At 43.8% G+C, this 20,020-nt stretch overlaps 1 protein-coding gene across 6 annotated transcripts in view; it reads left to right on the top strand.

Annotated features, from left to right (window-relative positions):
• Positions 1-7,514: 7,514 nt before the first annotated feature.
• nfia (nuclear factor I/A) overlaps positions 7,515-20,020 on the top strand; it is a 143,934-nt gene continuing 131,428 nt past the window's right edge. For all 6 annotated transcript variants that reach the window (XM_085150111.1, XM_085150115.1, XM_085150110.1 and 3 more), the window contains exon 1: positions 7,515-7,629. In XM_085150111.1, the coding sequence (XP_085006237.1) occupies positions 7,534-7,629 (96 nt within the window). In that variant the 5' untranslated portion in view covers positions 7,515-7,533. The remainder of the gene's footprint in view (positions 7,630-20,020) is intronic.

The following is a 20,020-nucleotide window of genomic DNA, read 5'->3' as shown; positions in this document are numbered from 1 at the left end:
AAAAATATTTAGATTTACATCATGGCCACTAAATTACTTCCAAGTATTCCTCCAAATTATTTGGACAAGACAGATTTTTTAAAACTGTCCAGTCGCACCAGTGAGTTTTCTTCTTGTTTTTACAGGATTTATCCACAGTTTGGTTCCAGATGTCATGTTGTTTCAGGAGTTATTGTGTGTGATGTTTGGTGTAGTGACTTAAATCCTTTCATACTGGAGAGATTTTATTCTTTATTTTTTTTCTGTGATCTGCTGTAGTTCTGTGGTTAAATGCTTCTTGCTTTCTGGGTCCTGTTAGTTTATCCTCTATTTGTTTCAGCCTTATTCCAGATTTCACCATCACCTCCAGTTTCATCTCTCTGGCAGTGGTTTCTGCTTTGTAGGAGGTAAAAGAGCAACAGACCGAACTGTGCCAGCACCCCTCCCAGTGTAATGCATTCAGTATTTCAGAACCATCCCAGCAGTTTGTACTCACAATCCTAAAAAAATTCACACTGTGATTATTTGCTTTGATTTATTTTATGGGAACTGAAGAGAACCGACTTTTCAACATGTGACAGAAAACATTTTCCAGGTCTTGATCTTGTTGTCTAATTACAGATTAACACATATGTCCATAGCATCTGTCTGTCATTGGAAATGTTCTAGAAAATGACTTCCTAAAGGTGTGGAAGGCCTGGTTAATAACAATTAGTCACGAGCAACAGATTGATGAGGAATTCTTCCAGCTTTGTGTCCACAGTTTACTTTTTCCATTATGATGACCAGATTCTGCAGAAATGCTTTTACAACAATCAGACAACCCCCGTGAGCGACAGTTGGCGCCAGTGGGAAGGAAAAACTCTTTTAACAGGAAGAAACCTCTGGCAGAACCAGGCTCAGGAAGTGACGGGAATCTGCCAAGACTTGTCGAGGATGAAGGGAAAGAAATTGAAATGATGAAACTGAGGGAAGTGATGTGAAAGTGAAAAATGCAGTTGTAATTGCTGGTCATATTCAAAAATGCCCCAGATCAAAATGAATAGTTTCATACGATTATTATGTGACCAGATGAAACCAATATGTTTAGTTGTTGTTATTTGTTTAATATGGTCGTTGCAACTCACTGTTTTGATATTTGATTTTCAGATCAAGCTAGATTTTTCTGATTTTTCGCAGGCGAATAAACAGATCTGACACAGTTTCCAGTTTAGAGTCCACACCTCAGCTTTCAGTACTTTTAAGGAGCCTGCTACCCAAGCCTCAGCTATATGAGACCAGAACACTTCTGGACCTGTGGAGGATCTCCTGCCGATTTCTGTCAGGATCAGAAAATCATAAACGTTTTTCTGTGAGCAGCAGCATTGACCTTTATTGGATGCGAACCCTGAGAGAAACACAGGTTAAATACCACTAGTGAGCTCATTCACTTTCAGCTGGTGCTGATTCGTCAGCGGCCCGGAGACAGTAATCAGTTCCTGTTGTGGATTCCCTGGCCATGTGGTTCTTTTACCCTTGGTGGTGTGCTGAATGTGCGCGCTGACAGCAGCGGGAATAAAGGAGGATGTGTGGTGTTTGTTTCTGCATGTGGTTTTCCCTCTGCAGCCTCAGCCACCTGGAACACAAAGGCATCTGACAGCAATCAGGACAAGGGGGAAAGGCATGAAAACAAACACTGTTGTTTGGAGCTCAGGCTTCCTGGCTTTTGTCAAACGCTTCGTTTGAATGCTCCTCTAATGTTCTGCAAGTGCTGCACGGCCAAACAGCAAAGATTAGGCGCGAGAATACACGGGAGACAGGGAGCAGGAAGAAGACAAAGGGTCATTTAATATGGCTGATGTGGCGAGCACTGCGGGGACAGCTGGCGAGCTACTTGGGGAAATGTCCCTGATAGCGTGTCCTCATATGAACGCTTTGGCTTCGGTGAGCTTCAGCGGCCGGGTGGACGGGCAGACGGGTGGGTGGCAGGGTGCTCCTGCTGCGGTGCCCGGGGGCGCCACCGTGCTGCGCAGAGAGGGGGGGGCAATGGGAAAAACAGCTGCTGACAATCAGGTCTTTTTGTCTCTGTAGTTCGGGGGAGGAAGGAAGTGAAACACATATATTTGGGTAACTTATTGGATTTAGTGGAAAAATTGGAGAAATGTGTTCTCGGCTCGTCGTGCTGACAGTTTGTGGTCGACACGAAAGCTTGTTGTTCATGCTTTGGGTTTTGCAGCATTTTCACTTGTTTCTGTGTATTTTTGTACTGTGCTTTTTCACAGAGGCCAGAAAAATATTGAAAAATGAGCCGTGTGCCCCGTGAAACGCAATACCTGTGCTTTCTTAATGTGTTAACTGTGGAAATATAATAAAATTAACGTAAAAGAATATGTTCCGTATAAATATAAATGTGCTTTATATTTAATTCAGTTACACCTCATTGTCTGAATTCCTTAATAATATGTGGGAACAAATATATTTTTAAGTAAGTGTTTATTTGATTAATATCAGCGTGTCTGCAGTGTGATTTTAAAAAGGTTTTCATTTTTGCTCCCAAATGATTACTTTTTAATATGTTTGCAGAAAAAGTCACGTTTTCAGTAGATGAACACAGATCCATCTAATCTCTGCCCTGCAAGAACAAATGATTCCACTGAGTGATGATGATGATGAAGATGAACGTGATGCGTTTTTCACCGTCAGTTTTGTGTTTATTCTGAGAGAATAAATTACTGCCCTGCGGCAGGTGAGTAGAACTCTCAGCAGAATCAGGTGGAATAAGGACAAATGTGCCAACTTTCCTCTGCAGGTGAGCACAGGAGGTCCAAGAAACACAACAGCGCCTTCTGCTGGGAGCTGAGGTAAAGCCCGGCAGCTGCTTCAGAGTGTGCAGATACTGCAAAGCGTGAAGGTCCCACTCATCTGACACACGAAAGGGCCACACAGAAGAAGACTTCACACTTTTATTGACATCCAGTCAGGTCTTCACACACAACATCATCACTTCCTGGTTAAACCCGGCTCCCCGCGGTGAGGAGGTATTAATATTCAGACACTCTCACAGTTTGGAGCCTGCTGCACTGACAGATGTTTATTTTTTAGACCCACAGACACACGTGTGACTGCAGACCAGACATCATTTCTGAATTAAAATCTGAACTTCATCACAAAGTAAAACATAAACGGTTTTTCATAATTTTTGAAAATACATAATTTACAACAAAAGTCGCTTTTTAACGTTCATATTTAATATAGATTTTGTTTTTGTTGGGGGGGGGGTGATTGTTTCAATCAATTTCAGTATTATATATATATGCATGTAGCACCATTCATATTCATAACAATAATGACATTAGGCACTTATAGTTAATTTTTTTTAAAAATCAACCACTCACATTTAAAATAGACTTGCATAATTTTATTCAATAACAAAAATAAGATTGCTCAGATTTAATGTGAATTCCAGGATTCAGGAAACGTACAAGAGCATATTATTGCTATAAATACTAGAAAACAACCCACCCAGAAAATGTTTATTTCCAAATAACGTATCCGTAATTTGGACGTGTATGCTACATGGTGACGGTAAGAGATATATGTGGTTTAAGCAGCTCACAGGTGCAAACGTAATGTGACCAGTATTGATATCAGTTAAAATTAGTATATTCAGTTTTATATTAGTATTGATCAACATTATATTTTACCAGCTAAAGTTTTTTCAATTTACTTTTATTTTTGAAGAAAAGGTTTAATTTAGTTTATATTCAGTTTTTCTTTTTGTGTAGGTTTTTATTCAGCTGTTAATTTTACATATTGAACATGTGAAAGTGTCATGTGTGCAGTTTTTCTTAAATAAATCGTAGAGTTTAGCTTGAATGTGAATGTTAGCTAACTGTTTAAATGATGCTAAAAAAACGAACGATTAGGCTAATATAGTTTAAGCTAAATTTACATTAACACATTAATCCATTTATGATTTGTTTCAGTATGTGTAAGTAATTACGATTAACTTATCCAAATTTTAAAGGTGAACTTGTGGTAAATTATTCCACAACTGAATAATTTAATAGTTTTTTTTTTTAATGGCGGTTTTTCGTGACTTTGAAACGTGAAAGGACGTCTCTAATGGACTCAGCGGTAAGAGACCAAGAAAAAAGAAGCTTTGAAACGTGTGGTGAAAATGTTTCACTCTGTCCACAATGTTTTCATTAAGCCGAGCGAGTTGCCCAAAACGAAACACAGAGGAGCTGAAAATGTCTCCAAGCGTCGAACCCATTTCTGGTTCAAACTGGAACTTTGAGGTAAAAGGCCTCCTCCTCATATCTGGAGTGGACTTCAGGGACAGTTTGGTGAGTATTTCACAGCCTGCTGTGAGACTTTTCACTTATTTTACATCAGCAGCTAAAACAGGTTTAATTTACTGGAGAAAAGTGTAACTGTACCTTTAATCATGAAGTCCAGGTGGATTAGAGCTGAGATGGGTCCTTTTGGGTAGCAGACAGCGTACTTAAAATTAAAACTGACATCCCAGCTATCATGGAGAGGCACAAACTGGATAGGTCACCATTATAATCAACATTTAACAAATTTAAGGGATACTGCAGAAATACAGTGAGCATAAATGTATTTGTCACAACAGTTATAAATGTAGGGTCACTGCTGCTACAGGAATTGGCCCTAAAAGCCAGTATTTAAAAGTGGTTTACATTTCCTGGTTCCTGACGTCTCGGTTAAGAGCTTAGTGACGTCTGGCTTTCAAAAATAAAAATCATCAGGAAAAACAAGGGAAGTGTTTCAAGGTCCTTGTCTGTGTTAGTCAGGTTATTTTATTAATGATAAACGGCCTCAGGTATTTGCCTATCCCGGCAGGCCTCGCCTCGTCCAGCTCTCTCCACAAATTTAGGATACGAATCGGCGAATTAGACGCAAACAGAAGGCGGTGCTGCCAACTGTTCACTTTCATGTGAATGACTAGCAGTTTTGTGTCGGTTTTCTTAGAATAAACTGGAAAATAACTAATCGACCGAAGCAACGTGTAACCGCGACCTACACTGCCGTGTGGATGCCGGTTGAGGAAGAAACCACAACTGTTGGTGCTGGCACTACTCAGGTTAGTCGCACTCCAGACCAACCTGACAGTGTGTGTGTGCGTTTGCAGTGTTACACACAGGTCCGCAGATTTCGACGACATGATTTGATTAAAAGGAGCCTGACTAATAAGTTCATGCAGCTCTTTGAATGCACAGGAAGTATTTCTGACCGATTATTAAATCATCTGACAGGAAAATTTCTGATAAAACCTGACAGGTGGCTGAGTTGTCGGTAACTGAAAATTGTGAAAGCTGTGCTAGTTTGCAGAAAGCTTCTGAGTGAAAAAAACACGCAAGCTTCATAAAGTCTGAATTCAGAGATCATCCTCAGCGCACATGTGGAGGGAAGCGGAGCTGGCCTACGAAAACAGTTCCGCTCGGCATCTGTCGAACGCTCGTGGCTGGAGTCACAAAGTTTGTCAGCAGGGAAGACGGAGCTGGTTCCTTGTGTTCCCGGTGAACAACGTGTCCTAGATGATCCCAAACAGCACCACAGACGATAACTGCACCTGAGCATGCTCCATAAGCCCGACTTGATTTAACCTTTCACTGCAGGGCTCTCCAAATCTATTCTAATTTCTTTCCAAACTTTCCAGAGACCCCCTCCTCCTGGCCTGGCGAAGCTTAACACCCCCCACCCACCCCACCCCGACGTATCTCCGGCCGAATCGCATTCCTCCGTTTGGCCGCCACAATGGGTGAACTGTTTGATGGCGGCTCTGCCCTGGTTCAGGTATTCCCCGTCTGATTAGGAACCTGAGCTTCACAGACCCCCCCCCCCTCCACACACACACACACCTCCTGCTCAGACCCCCCCACGCACACACACAGAGCAAGGCTCTCTTAGGCTGAAGGGCTGAAGCACATGTGATGGGACGACACCGCCGCTCTGTCCATCCTGAGAGGAAATAAAAACGTGTACGAAGAAGATTCCAGAGTTTAATTACCTGCATTTCCACAAAAAAGAGAAACATAAAATAATAAAGGTAATATTCATACACACAGTGAGTACACAACAGAAATATATGCCACCTGACCATTATCACTTGCTTTTATTATTAAAAAGGAATAATTAAAGACCTGCATCATTTTCTAATTTATTCCTTCCTATTCTGTGTCATTATACATATATATAATTAAAAGTTATTATGTATGATCAGGACAAATATTTATCAATGCTTCCTATTGATTTAGCTTAATAATTTTTCTCTTTCTATAAATGTGAAATAATTACAAACAGGAAGTGCTTTGGCATTAAAATCTCCACAGCCAGGAAACATAAAATACATATTTCTTTTTTTATAAATATACAGTGCTATAAAAATAATTTAATTCTACTCTTTGAGTTTACGTATGGTGTAAAGCGTGGCTGTGACATAAACTGTCCTGTCAGATTGTTGTTCAGATTTGTTTTACGTTCACACTAAAATAAATAAGAATAAATTTGGCTTAGATTGAAATAAAAAATAAATCATAATTTACAGTGATTTCTGTCTCATCTGAAAATATATGAAATATGAAAGCAGCTCCTTTATTAATGGCTGTAGACTCTTAAACAAAAATATGAAAGTTTAATTAAAGACTAAAGCGGCGTCTGTCTGAAATTTTTATTTTTACATCAATAATAAAGATAAAAACCAGTCAAGCTGATTTTAGTCTCAAGTTTAAGTTTAAACCCTCTCTGTCTGTTCATTTTTAGGCTTGGAGTGAGGCTGAGCCTCAGCTTGAGCCTCCTGCTGTCTCCTTCCTACAGGTGAGGTGCATGATGGTGGAGCAGACTTACTGATTGAGCTCGGGATGATGAAGCTTCGGCCGGGAGAGGTGCGCTCCGTCCAGGGTCCACTCGCGCACGGCCCCTCGGTCTGGAGGTATTTATGCCAAAACACACGAGGCTCGGCTGCAGGAGGAGGAGGTGGAGGAAGAGGAGGTGGAGGGCTCACAGAGGATGAAAACAAAACAAAGCATGATAAGCAGTTCCATGTGCACCCTCCCTCCCCCTTACCTGCCTTTAAAGTGACCACGAAGAAGAAGTTTGCAGAGTTCAGCTCGACTCCTCTTCCTCTGCTCCTGATGATGATGAAGAAGCCCTAATTAAACCGGAGGAGGAAGAAAGGGAGAAGCGACCCGAGGCGCGCGACGATGCGTAAAAAGGCTCGTCATTCCTGCGCTCGAACGCGCGCGCGTGTGAGTGAGTGTGTGTTGTGTGCGTATAGAGTGTGTGCGTGTGTATATGCAGTGAGTGTGTGTGTCTGTTTGTGCAGTGAGTTTGTGTGTGTAGGGTGTGTGTGTGCGTGTGTGTAGGGGGTGTGTTTTCCTCGCAGCAGATGACTGCCGCTCACCTTGCCACGGGGTCTGCAGGAGATTGGTTCATTGTCAGGGCGCTTTTTTTCCCATGATTCCATGTGCTGCGGCTACATGTTGCCCAACATGCCAGAGCAAATGTTTTCTCGGTGAGGTGTCTCATGTCCGGTGAGCGCGCTCTCAGATGAGGCTCGCGGACAGCGTGATGGCGGGGAAAAGCTCGGAAGGATCCATCAAATGGCAGCTGTGCTACGACATCTCAGCCAGGACGTGGTGGATGGTGAGTTGGCACGAGCTGCTCTCCTCCTTCTTCTCTTTCTCTTTTCCTCCCGCCAAACACCCCCGCTCCCCTCTGCTCCTCTCTCTGCTCCTCTCTGCTCCTCCCGCGGTGTCGGAGCTTCTCTCCACTCAGAAGCGCAAACTTGTCAAAGCGCGCATAAAGTGGCTCCGCGTCCGTGTCCGCGCGCTCCTGCCGGTACTTACGGAGCGGACACTCCCGCCTCCCCCCTCCCTCCCCGTGATGTCCCGGGACGAGCTGGGCTCCGGCCCCGGTCGGCTGCTCCGTGATGACGCGTAAGGGTCGACGGACCCGCCGTGGTCCCATGGAGCTTCAGAAGCTCCGGGACCGGAGGCACCTGCAGCTCCCGCTCCTCCAGCCTGAGCGCGGAGACACAACGGCGGCTTCATGCTGCCGAACAGCTCCGAGAACTCTGCATTCCTCCGGTCACACTGTGCCGACGCCAGCTCCCGGTCCAAGGAGAGAGAGTTTAGGTGAAGAGTTTCTATTAAAATAATCTTTTGAATTTAGTTTGAAGCAGGAAAAATAAAAAAATAATTTATTTCCCGTTTCAATGAAGTGAATGTATTAAAATAAATTTATGGCACGCGCTGAGCACAAGATAGAAACGTCTGTTTGTCCTTAAACGTTTCTTATTAAAGGAAAAGTTTCCTGTCGTTTTACTTGATTTAAATAATTTTATTTAAATCAAGGAGGTTAAATTAAACCCATTTGTACTTTATTTATAACATTTATTTAAAAATACATTCGGAATATAAATGTAAAATCCTGATTGGACTCTACTTTTACTTTTTATTCCTTTATTAAAATGATTTTAAACCTCACAATTAAATGTAAATATAAAAAACTGAAAATAAATTAAAATAAGGCCAATGCTGGAAGTTCACAGTCATTTTAGGCAATAATTATGCACAAAAATTACGTTTTTTGGGATGTAAAACCTGAAATATTTTCCTTTTTCCTCTAAATGATTTAAATGAAAGGCACAGGTATTTTCTGGGGTTTTTTTACTGGACTTTGGCAGTAAATTCAAATTAATAATGATTTTAATTTTTCGCTCTGCGTGAAAAATTTGACAGTTCGTGGGGAGATAACAGACACGTTTACAGTGACTGCATTAAAAACTCAGCAGTTGAGAGTTTTCTAATGAGGTATCACCGCAGCAGCGTCCTAAATGATCATAGCGGGTAATTAGTGGGACTTAAATCTGTGAAGCAGCAGGAAAGGTTAAACTGGCTGAAAGCACAAAGAGGATTATCTGCTCCCATTTTCAGAAAGCAGCTGTGATTATTCCAGATGATTTCAGGCCAGCGCACCAGTTTTCCTTTACTGCTTTAATGGATTTTAGGTTTTAATCTCATTTAAATATTTTTTATAATCTGCTGTTTGGTGATTTAATATCGTTAATGAGTCTTTCAGATTCAGGATATTTTGTTTTTAAAGCTGCAAAAATGTTCTGAATTCCTGCTTCCTCTTGTGGAGTCGGATTTTTTGTGAGCCTTTCTTCGGCCTTCTTCGTCTTCGCTACACGTTACAGTTAAACGCTGGTGAAGTGAAGCTGAATTGTTGCCAGTTTGTATTTATTGCTGTGCGGCATCTGCAGCAGTGAACACGTCGCCTTCATTAATAGTCACATTTACAGTGAGAGTAGGATGAAGGCGGAAAGCACGGGCAAAAAGAAAAATAATATCAGGGAGTTTTTCGCAGAAGAGACAGAAAATTTATTTAAATTATAAACTCAAAACCATGCAGGACAAACGGGCTGCGCTTCAATTTAAACTACAGCAGAAGAAGAACATCTGACTTTCATACACAATAAAGACGAGAGAGTTTGTGTGTGTGTGTGTTCTCTGCAGGGGTTAACAGCACTACAAGTGACGTTTAGCATCACAAATAAATAAGCAACTCTGTTTTCAGGATGTTGTTGTGTATGTTTATAAACATGTTTGTAAACACGGTGCATGTGGAACATGTGGGACATTATTATTATTATTATTAGAGTTTCTGCAGATGCTTTAAAAACTGTGAAATTCATGAATTTGAAAATTATTTTAAAATGTGTTAGAAAGCTGAGGAGGAGGCAGGTGTAAACACCACTAACACTGAGCTCCTAGAATATTCCCATCTCTTCAGATTGTTCTCTCTCGCTCATAGTGCCAATAAATGAGTCTTCGAAGACACAAATGAAAATATTTAGTTCCTTTTTCAAAAGCTGCTTTATGCTCATCTTAAAAGCAGAACGTTGGAGTAAGCACTGGTGGCGATTCAGCCGCAGGCGCTTTATGATTTGAAGTACCTGATCAGAGCACATGCTGGATGTTGGAGGCTCAAGAGGAACAGTAGCTGTGTGCTGCAGACGGAGCACAGTACGGCCTCATGTCTGCACCTCCATCAGTTTCAGCTTCAGTGACTGACAAAGCACAAAATCCAAGTGATCTGAGTGTGTAACCCTCAGGAACTCTACACACACACTCACACAGACACACACAGACACACTCACAGAAACACACAGAGACACTCGCAGACACACACACACACACACACAGATACACCCACACACACACTCTCACAGACACTCACACACATACACACAGAGACATTCGCGCGCACACACTCACAGACAAACACACACACACACATTGATGGTGGCGTCGGGGCAGTTTGCGGGTGTTGCCTTCAGTTGTGAGGCAGCTCTTTGAACCTGTGCGTGTAAAGTGTGTGATTGGTCGGTGGGATGGTGGTGCAGTGGATCGCATGTGTCTCACTGTCTGCTGTCCTTTGCACTTGTTTACTTCGACTCTGCAAGCTGATTGGTCCGGGCTCTGAGACCCGTTTGATGGTTTCAGGAAGGTGTGATCAGTCTCAGTGGCGTCCGACACCGAGGTTCAGCTCGTGTTTGTCTCTGAGACGCCTGCAGCAGAGCGAGCTTGTTGATCGTTTATTTGAAAATCTTTACCATTAATGATGAAACCGTAAAACGTTAGAAAACCATTACGATGTCCTGTCAGCTGAACCTTTCTCGATAAGGTTCAGCTGACCTTATCGAGAATCTGAGTGAAATATTTAAATATAAATCATCAGCGCGAGTCTTTACACATTCAAAGAAAATTTGAATTCTCTGCATATGAAAAGAGTTCAATCACAATGTGCTTCCCGTCTGAAAGCGTTGGAGAAGTGTTTACTGTCACAGAGAAAAACTGGAGGATTTTAGTCCCGTGTATGAGTTTGATGTGTCAGAGACCTGTGAGCTGAGCCTGATGGGTCACTGTGTAATATGCAGATTCATCCTTCAGGGTGCTGAGTCTGTGAATATGTAGAAATTATGTTTTTGGACAGGGACACAAGTAAATTAATAACAGCCAGCTGTGTGTATTACTTTTCATCCAGCTCCATGCACTGCCTCCAAACACGCTGAACATCCTCATGAGTGTCAGTATTAGTAACAGCTGATAATAATTCATTTAATGGCCACTCCAACATGGGAATAATGATTGGTGTTGGCATCGATATTTTCTGTTAGTCAGTACTTAGAGTGTAAACTGTGCCGCGGCTCTATAAATCAACAAAACGTGATTTATTGATACTATTCTCTGAGTTAGATGAAAGGATGACGAGTTTACTGAGAAAAACTTTTAAAACCTTTCAGCAGAGAATTTCTCAAATGAAAAAAAAAAAAGATCAACCAGGTAAAAAAGATTCGGGTCAGCTGTTCGGTCATAAGTCTGGTTTATGGTGTGTTTCTGTTACTTTGTCCACCCAGTGAGGGTGCGTTCAGGTTCGGAGAGACGTTTTAAATCACAGTGACGAACCTGTTTATGAACACCGCAGCGTGAACCGAGCAGGTCTGCATGGACGTGATGATGATGATGTCACAGCGGCCAGACTGTGTAACTTCCTCCTACACAATAAAAGAAGCTGAATATGGAACAGAGTAAATTATTGATCATTAAGGATTCATTAATAACTACAGCTGATTGATGATTCGATTGGTTCTGACAAATTTATTTCTACAGTCCAAACATCACAAATCATAGATGAGCTGTAGGGGGCGGGGCTTACAGCATGACGCTGAGGGAGACGGACAGGAAGTACCAGCTGTGCGCGTAGAAGAGCAACACAGTGGATATGTGATGATGTAGGCGTGTAAAGAATCAGAAGGAGTTGCTTCCAGGTGTATTGGGAGAAGGCGGGGCTTTCTGACATCCATGAGCAGCTCTGACTGTGTTCTTACAGCACGGTGAAGATGACATGGCGTCTTTGTCTGGCTGTTATTATTAACCTGAGCACCTGAACGCCACTCAGGACGCACTCTGTTGTCGTCTTTAAAAAGCTGAATAATTGTTAAAGCTAATTAATATCAACCACAGTAATCAAGCTACTGTGTAAGAATTAATGAGCAGTAGGAAGGTGTGTGTGTGTGTGTGTGTGTGTGTGTGTGTGTGTGTGTGTGTGTGTGTGTGTGTGTGTGTGTGTGTTCCAGGTGAACATGCTGGCTGTTTGATGGCTCTGGTTACTGACCCGTGTCCGGGTTGGCAGTGTGTTCGGGGTCAGAGGTTGAGTGAGGCGATGCTCGGCTCTGTGAAGCGGTGACTTGGAGCGGGCCGGTGGTGCCTCAGCGCTGTGTTTGTGGTCCGTGTGAGGTCGCGTTCATTAGCCAGAGTCTGAGAGGAGGACCGGGCCTCAGCGATGAGCTCAGCGAGCAGAAACGCAGTGCAGGAAGCAGCCGAGCATAGACAGCACGCCAAAACTTTAGAGACAGTCCTGAAACCAGGGCGCTCTGACTGTAGCTGCGGACCAAGCAGGAGGGTGAAGGTCTTCCTGAGCTGGGCCCAGTAACGTGCACTGAGACCACTGTGGGTTTGATCTACAAATGAACACTGATCACTTTAAAACAAGCAGAAGGCTTTAACTTGTGAGTTTGGTGGTTGCTCAGTATGTGAGCGACGAACAACGATTATGCTTCTTGTTTTCAGTGTAAAAATCAGCTTCACGTTTTTTTAAATTTATTTACATTTAATAGAAAATCTCTTTTTTCTTTTCTTCTGCAGAGTCATTGTAAAAAAAAACAACAAACCAACATTTTTATAGTAGATGGTGAAATTGTCTGTCTTTTATTTATTTATTTCTTACCTACTTTGGTGTAGTATGTCCATGGAGGAGCAGGAAAATCTGTAAACCACAGTTAAAAGTCACAATTTAAACTTTTCCAACATGGTCCAGAAGGCCGGATTGGAGCCCTCTGGCCTTATGTTTGACACCCCTGGTCTAGAGATACAGGACTGTATCAGCTGGGAGCTGTGGACCAATCTAAATCCAGGTTTTTGCCACTTGCTGCTCCTAAATGGCCACCTTCTGTCTGCCATTCAGTGGCCCGATCATGATGATTGTTGACCCAGAGGGCTCTCGTTATTTAACGTGCCTTTTCTCTTTGGAGCTCGGGTTCTTAGTAAAATCCGACTGATGAGAGGATGAGTTTTTGGTGTTCAGTATGTTGAGAACGAACCTGGAGAGTACCACCTTTACCTCCGCCAGTGACATCTCGTGATTGGCCGGGCTCCCTGAGGTGGAGCTTGCACTCAGTTTGGACTTGGATTTAGGATTTTTTGGGTAGATGATTTGGTGTCTGAAAAAAAGAGACTCTGCTCCACACTTGGAGGTCATTTTCAGGCTGGGAGGACTGCTCTTTAACTTTTCTTCCTCTGTGAAAACTCGAATCAGTGTGTGTAGGAAAGGTGCGCTGATGGATTTAGGTGGTTTCCCAAACAGATGGCAACTCAAAGAGCGCGGACTGTTCCTTTAAAAGCGCCGCGACCTTGTGCTTGATCAGCTGATGGAAATGACTCATTTTTTCACACTAATTTTACCTTTTCAGCACAGAGTTCACGCAGAGATGGCCCGGCAGGGTCACGTGGTCTGTGTGTGTGAGTGTGTGTGTGAGAGAGTATGTGTGTGTTACACAGCGAGTGTCATATTGAGCAGAAGATGTTTCCAATTTGGAGGCGGCCATGAGCAGGCAGAGATGATTAGAGGGGAGGAAATTGGAGGATTAGGATTGTCTGCTTGAACTTCCTGAACGTGGCGTGCTCGCTCGCCCACGCCTCTCTCTCCCTCTCTCTCTCTGTACATTCGTCCTGGCCCTCTCTCGCCCTCCCCGTGGTTGTCCCGCGGTGTGGAAAGTGTGAGGACACGTCGAGTCCTCGAGCTCCTGGCGAGTCTCAGGCTGTCGAACGTGACTCACTCCTCTGCTCGCCTTTCACCTCTCCTTTCCTCTCCCCCATCATCCCTTCTTTCCTTCCCTTCTGTCCTTCCTTCCTCTCTGTTTTCTTACCTTGCATTTTTCATCACATCCTATTTTCTTCCTTTTTCTTTTTGGTTTGCTTCTGTTTTATTTCTCACGCTCCATCGTTTCTGTCTTTGTTCACTTTTTTCTTTCCCTCCCTTTCTTAGAGCTTCCCTTCCTCTTTTTTTCTCAAGTATTTATCTTTCTTTCCTCTTCACATCATCTTTTCTTTCTTTGCTCTTCATTCCTTTTTCTGTTCTCTTTCTCGTGTTCGTGTATCTTCAGATTTCCTTTTGCTTTATTCCTTTATTCTCACTGTGTTTCCTTCACTCTTTGTTTCTCAGTTTAATTTTCTTTATTTTTAATGATCTTCATTTCCTAATGTTAATGTCTCTGTTGTTTCCTGCGCTGCGTCTCTTTCTGAAACACGATGAAGTGAAGCCATTGCTGTTCTGTCCGTTGTATTTGTTCTCAGACTCTGTGGAGTTTGAGTTTATCTGTGAGCTGTGATTCCAGTACGTCTCTGCAGCTTCTCCTCCTGCTCTGTGTCCAGGGAGAGGTCGTCGTCGGCTCGGGGCTCTAATATCCGCTCTTGTTTTACTCGTCTTAGTGAGGAAAGCTGAGCCCGGGGCGGCCTTAAAGGAACATGCTGCATTTCTGTTGCTCACAGAAGGAAAACTACTGACCAGATCTGCGCCGCGTGAGCAGAAGTATTTGGAGGGTGAGACATGCAGCCTTATGTCAGCTTTAAGATGAGTCTGATATCGTCCTCTCACCTTCGGCTCTGAAATGTCTGACCGCTCCTTAAACTGGTGTCTGAACTTTGACCTGAGCGGGCAGCAAGCAGGTGACTCCTGAGCGGCAAGGATCTGTTTGGCGGGTTCTTCCTGCTGCTAGTTTCTGGCAGGGTCCTCGATGGAGCTCTGAGAACAGACGTACCGGCCTGGAGTCGGTCCAGAGCCCGAGAGCCGCTGACTCCAGATCAGATTAGGTGCACAGAGGGTGGAAATGAAAGACTAAATGAGTTTTCATTTATTTTCAAAGAAACTCTTAAAACGTGACTCAGACTGATGACTTTTAATTAGAAAAATCAAATGAATCTGATTCAGTTCCATGATGTAAAATGTCTGAATCGGATCATCATGTATTATCTCAACTGATGAGTGTTTGTTCAAAACTACTTTCTGTGGTGGTTTAATCCACATTTAGCTCTGAACTGTTGAATGTTGTCGTCCTGCTCTTTGCTGTGATCGTCTGATTGCACTGAATCAAGCTCAAAGATTAACTTTACTTTACTTTTTACACGTTCTCATTTAATTTTAGTTTCAGCTACGGGCCGCACTCCAACGGCTCCGTGGGTGTGGGAAGAGATTTGAGCTGTATTAATCATTTAAAAACCCGATTCTTTGATTTTTAAAGGGATGCAGCTGCTCAGGTGTACCGATGTATACTGAGAAAACGGCGAGCTGGATTCAGGTCATTTGTTAAAAATAAGTGCGTCCACCACGCCATGCTGAAACCACACATCTTTTCCTCAGTCAGATTCCGACTTTTCCCAGATTCCTGAATAATTGCTGCTGAAATAAAGGACAAGAAACTGTCACCGAGCTGGCAGCTGAAAACACAGGTGTGTGAGCCCGGAAGCTTTGTACTTCATGTGCGACCAAACCTTTGCTAAAAGAAGGAGCACATACCTGAGCACACCTGCCCCCTCTGACAGAAATGACCGCAGTCACGTTTTCTTTAAATATCTCAGATTTGACGTCACTTTTTTCCTCCTTGTGTGTCTTTTTCGTTGCACGGTTCTTCCTCTTCTTCTTCTCCTTGCTCTTTTCCATTCCCAGCTCTTTGCCTCCCTTCTTCCTCCTCTCCTTCCTCTTCCTCAGCCCCTCTTTGTCCTCCTCCTCTGCCTCCTGCTCCCTGTCTGTTCCTCCCTGGAGAAACATGGCTACCAGCCAAGACAGCTGCTTCTTCTTGGGCTTGTTTTTGTATGAGTGCTGGACGTCCTGCTGGGAGGAGAGACAATGGGACAGTTGTTGATGATGATGATGATGATGATGATGACGATGGGAGCTCGTTTACACCCTGAATACTTCATACCTTTACCTGCTGGTATGATATTCAACTCTCAAACAAGTTTCTGGTATATGTTTTTCACCATTAAAAACCACAAAGAAATGGTGAAAAAGAGAGAAAAAATACTATTTTATTTATATTCTTTTTTATTAAGAATTATTTTTTATACTCAGACAGAAAATGTGTTAAAACTGAAGAGCTTTAAACCCACCTTCCTTCCCTCACCCAGGAGGGGGCGACTCCTCCGGTGGTTTAAAGACGTCTCTGAGGAAACGAGCTTCGTGCTGATAAGCTTCTGGTCTCAGTCGCTGCTTTCAGGTCTGACTGAAGGTCATTTTGTAAACTCTACTCTTGTTAGAGTCTGAGGGGACGCTGACAAGCTCCGCCCCTTACTGGTCACGTGTGGTTTCCGAATAACAAAGTTTGTATTACTCAGTGCAGCTTCGTTTGTGTCTTTTCTTACATAAAATTCTTTTGTTAGTTAGAGTTTTCTGGAGTCTTTATTATCATGTCTCATCATGTGATTAGGAGCACACGTGTGTGCGTGTCAACATAAACATGAGTGATTATATGAACAGTGCATGTTGTGATTTATTAAAATAGCGAGACGGTGCCGAGGTTTTCATTTAAAGAAGAAGGAATAGTGTGAATAGCCAACTTATTGTTATTATTATTATTGTTATTAAACATAAACAAAAATTTTAGCTAGCGTTGCATGGTTTTAGTCACTGTTTTCTTTTGTTGTATTTTTACTGCATTCATCTCCATAAAAGTTGCTCTCTGAATGAAGCGCGACCTCACGAATGTCGTTTGTGTGTGTGTGTGTGTGTGTGTGTGCATGTGTGTGTGTTGTCTATCTGGAGGTCAGGTGCGTGCACAGAAGAGCTGCACGGCGGATGAATGCAGCGCCGCCTTCCCCTCTGTCTCTGAACCGAAAGATCTCGGCTGAACAAAGCGAGCTTTGTCTGTGTGCTGGGAGCCGCGGCTCTCTGCCAGCTTGGGCTCGGTATCAAAACGCTGCTGCTCTCCACATAAGCCGCTCTCTCGCTGTAATCACTTCAGTAACTGATATTTTTGGCCTCTCGGGGAAACGAGTCAGGACACTGCCATATCGCCTTTAACAGAGTCTGAACTCCTTCTCTCTACGCTCCGGGTTTGGTCTCCACCACGGAGCATTTGTTTCATTTGCTTCTGAGCGTCTCTGAGCGTCCCAGGTTATTGTGATGTCACTGCAATAGCGGATATGAACGTAGCTTCAGGTTTTTGTGTTGTTAGTGAAGGTGTTTTACTTCTTAGCGGGGTACATCACCATGGTGCGCACAAAACCACCACCCACTGATCAACCAGAGCTCTGATTGGTCAGTGGAATGTCGTCCTGACTCATGCAGATACAGACAGTCTGAAGTGTTTGAATACCTTCTTTCTCTTTTCCAGTTGACTTGCCGGATGTCTTTCCCCGCTTTCCTGTCCTGCCTTCACTGTATTTGTCAAATAAAGTTGAAAAAAGCCAAAAAAACCCCAACACTCCAACTTTTATCTCTTTATTCATTAGAATGGCAGGAATTTGTGGTGAACACCTGTATATTCACCTGTGGGGGCCCACTGCCCACTGCAGGCTTTCTGCTGGGATCTGGCCATGGTTATGGCTCTTGTCCTCTCTGGGTGATGGTTTTCAGTAACTCCGCGTGTGTACCTTTTTCGACCCTGCCTTATTGAGGCTCTGTGCGCTCAGAAAGGGCCAATCAGAGCTAAGCTGTGAGTCCAATAGTAAAGTGTTAAAGCCTCAGTTTCATCTGTGTGTGTGTGTGTGTGTGTGTGTGTGTGTGTGTGTGTGTGTGTGTGTGTGTGTGTGTGTGTGTGTGTGTGTGTGTTTCATCCACAGAGTGTGGCTGCTTTGTGTGCCTGTGTTTTCACTCTTTTGTGATTGCAACAGGAAAAATTGGAAACAGAATCCAGAAACACCATCTGCTCTGTGTGTGTGTGTGTGTGTGTGTGTGTGTGCGCGTGTGTGTGTTGGTCTGCAGCCACTCTGCGTTCGGCTGCCAGCAGAGGTGTCAGTCTTCAGGCTGTTTGCCGTTTGCTCGATTGGCAGAAATGGATTTTTGCCATTTTTTTTCGGTAAATATCACCTGTTCTGTCACGCAGCCGTCAACACTCCGGCCTGGAAGCATTCACACGCTTTGGCTGTTTTTGCTCTGCTAGTGTTTCCCTCCTGTGCGTCTGTTTATTTCTCAGACTTTGCTTCTGTGTGAAGAAAATTAAAAATCTGGAGCTGATCCAGGTCCCGGCTGTTTGTTGTTCCTGCAGAAAAAGGATCGAAGGAGGTTTTCATTCCTTTTTTAAAGAATAATTCTTGGTAATTTCAGTCTGCTGCGTTCTTGTGACTCAGCTTCAGATTTCAGGGGGAAGCCAACAACAGCGAGCATTAGCAGAGATCTCTGACGGAGCTGGCCCTGCTGCTCTGGCTTCCTACCAGTGTGCTGTGTGTCATCATCATATAGAAAGTACCATATTTAACCCCACATTTGACCTCTGACCTCTCCTTCTAGGTTTGCTATCTCTAAGTGCTTTGAGTCTGTTTGTGCTCACGTTAATGAAGAACTCAGCTAACAAAACCAAAATAAGAGCTCTGCAAAAGGATGAAAGCTGAAACTCAGAGAAGCATCAGTGTGGAAAACAAAAGAGCGATGGATGAAATCTTCTGCCTCACCTGAGCGGGTGGAGGGGTCTGAGCTTCTACTGTAAAAAGAAAAGCTGGGCAGAGACACAGCAGTGTGTGTGTGTTCACAGTAATCATGAACTCGGGTTGTTCAGACGTGACTGAATATTATCGGCTTCGTCCTAGTTAATTATGTCCTATCAAAGCTTGCAGCAGCTGCAGCATGCCACCAAATGTCCTTTAATCACATATGCCCCCCTGCCTGGCCCCTCAGCAGCCGGGTCGTGACGCTGTGGTGAGAAAGTTTAACCTGTTAATGCTTTAATAGCAATCCAATTGGTGAAACAATTAAACAAATGAAACAACGCCTGCAGGAAATAACATCAGAGTGCCACTTAGCCCATGATGGTGAGCGGCAGGGGATTAGTGAAAACTGCCAGATGTTTGCATGACATCAGACGGCCGATGAGCCCTCGTGCTGCTGTCGGTGGTACATACAGGAAGCGAGATGTTTCTGACGTGATTCACAGCTTTGATTCGGGGAAGAAGAGTCATAATTGGTTCTATAGGTGGGACCGCTGTAGTAGCTTTGACTAGTAAGCATGGCGGTGACAGCGTTTCCCACCAATCAGCTGTCAGGAAAACATCCTTGTTTCAATTTTTTTTTCTGAACACAAGTCCTCTGAAGAGAAGGCTGAAGCTGAAGCTAAGCAGGAAGTTAACGGTTGTGGTGCGAGGGTGTTACTGACACAGGATGACATGGCGGCGGTGAAGATCATGATCCTCTGGGACGGCAAAGAGGCTTGGCCAACAAATTCCAGTCACCATCTCTAGTGCTCCCTATGAAACAGGAAGTTCAGAGAAAGGAGGAGCTGTGTCTGCACTCCGGGGTCATGTGATCCGTGTTGTCCTGACTTGAGTCACGCCCGCGGCTCCTTTCAAGGGTGAAGAAAAAGACTTGACTGTGATTTGCGAGGACAGGTGGGTGATTTTAGGCGTCCCCGCGGGGCCGTACGTTTTCGACGTACAGCATCCAAATTTCACGATCTGACTTTCACCCCTGTGGAAATGTAACTACATGTCAGGTCGACCACGTATGAAACACAGAGACACGTGATCCGGTGACACAACACGCGACGTACCGGCACGAGCACGATGCGGCAATGCAGCCACCTGACATCATCGACTCTGCAAAGAGTCTCCGCAGAATCTGGCCTGAGGAGGGTTTGTCAGCCACTTCCTCCAAGGACTCGTTCACCACCGCCAAATGATCACCTCTTTATCAGAATGCACGCACACACACACGCACACACACCTCCCTCACCTAATTAAGTTGATTCAGTGGTGCCTGTGTGTGT

Source organism: Neolamprologus multifasciatus, chromosome 23 (genome assembly GCF_963576455.1).
Source record: "Neolamprologus multifasciatus chromosome 23, fNeoMul1.2, whole genome shotgun sequence".
Classification (NCBI taxonomy): Eukaryota; Metazoa; Chordata; class Actinopteri; order Cichliformes; family Cichlidae; genus Neolamprologus; species Neolamprologus multifasciatus.
This window is presented reverse-complemented; position numbering and strand designations above follow the sequence as displayed.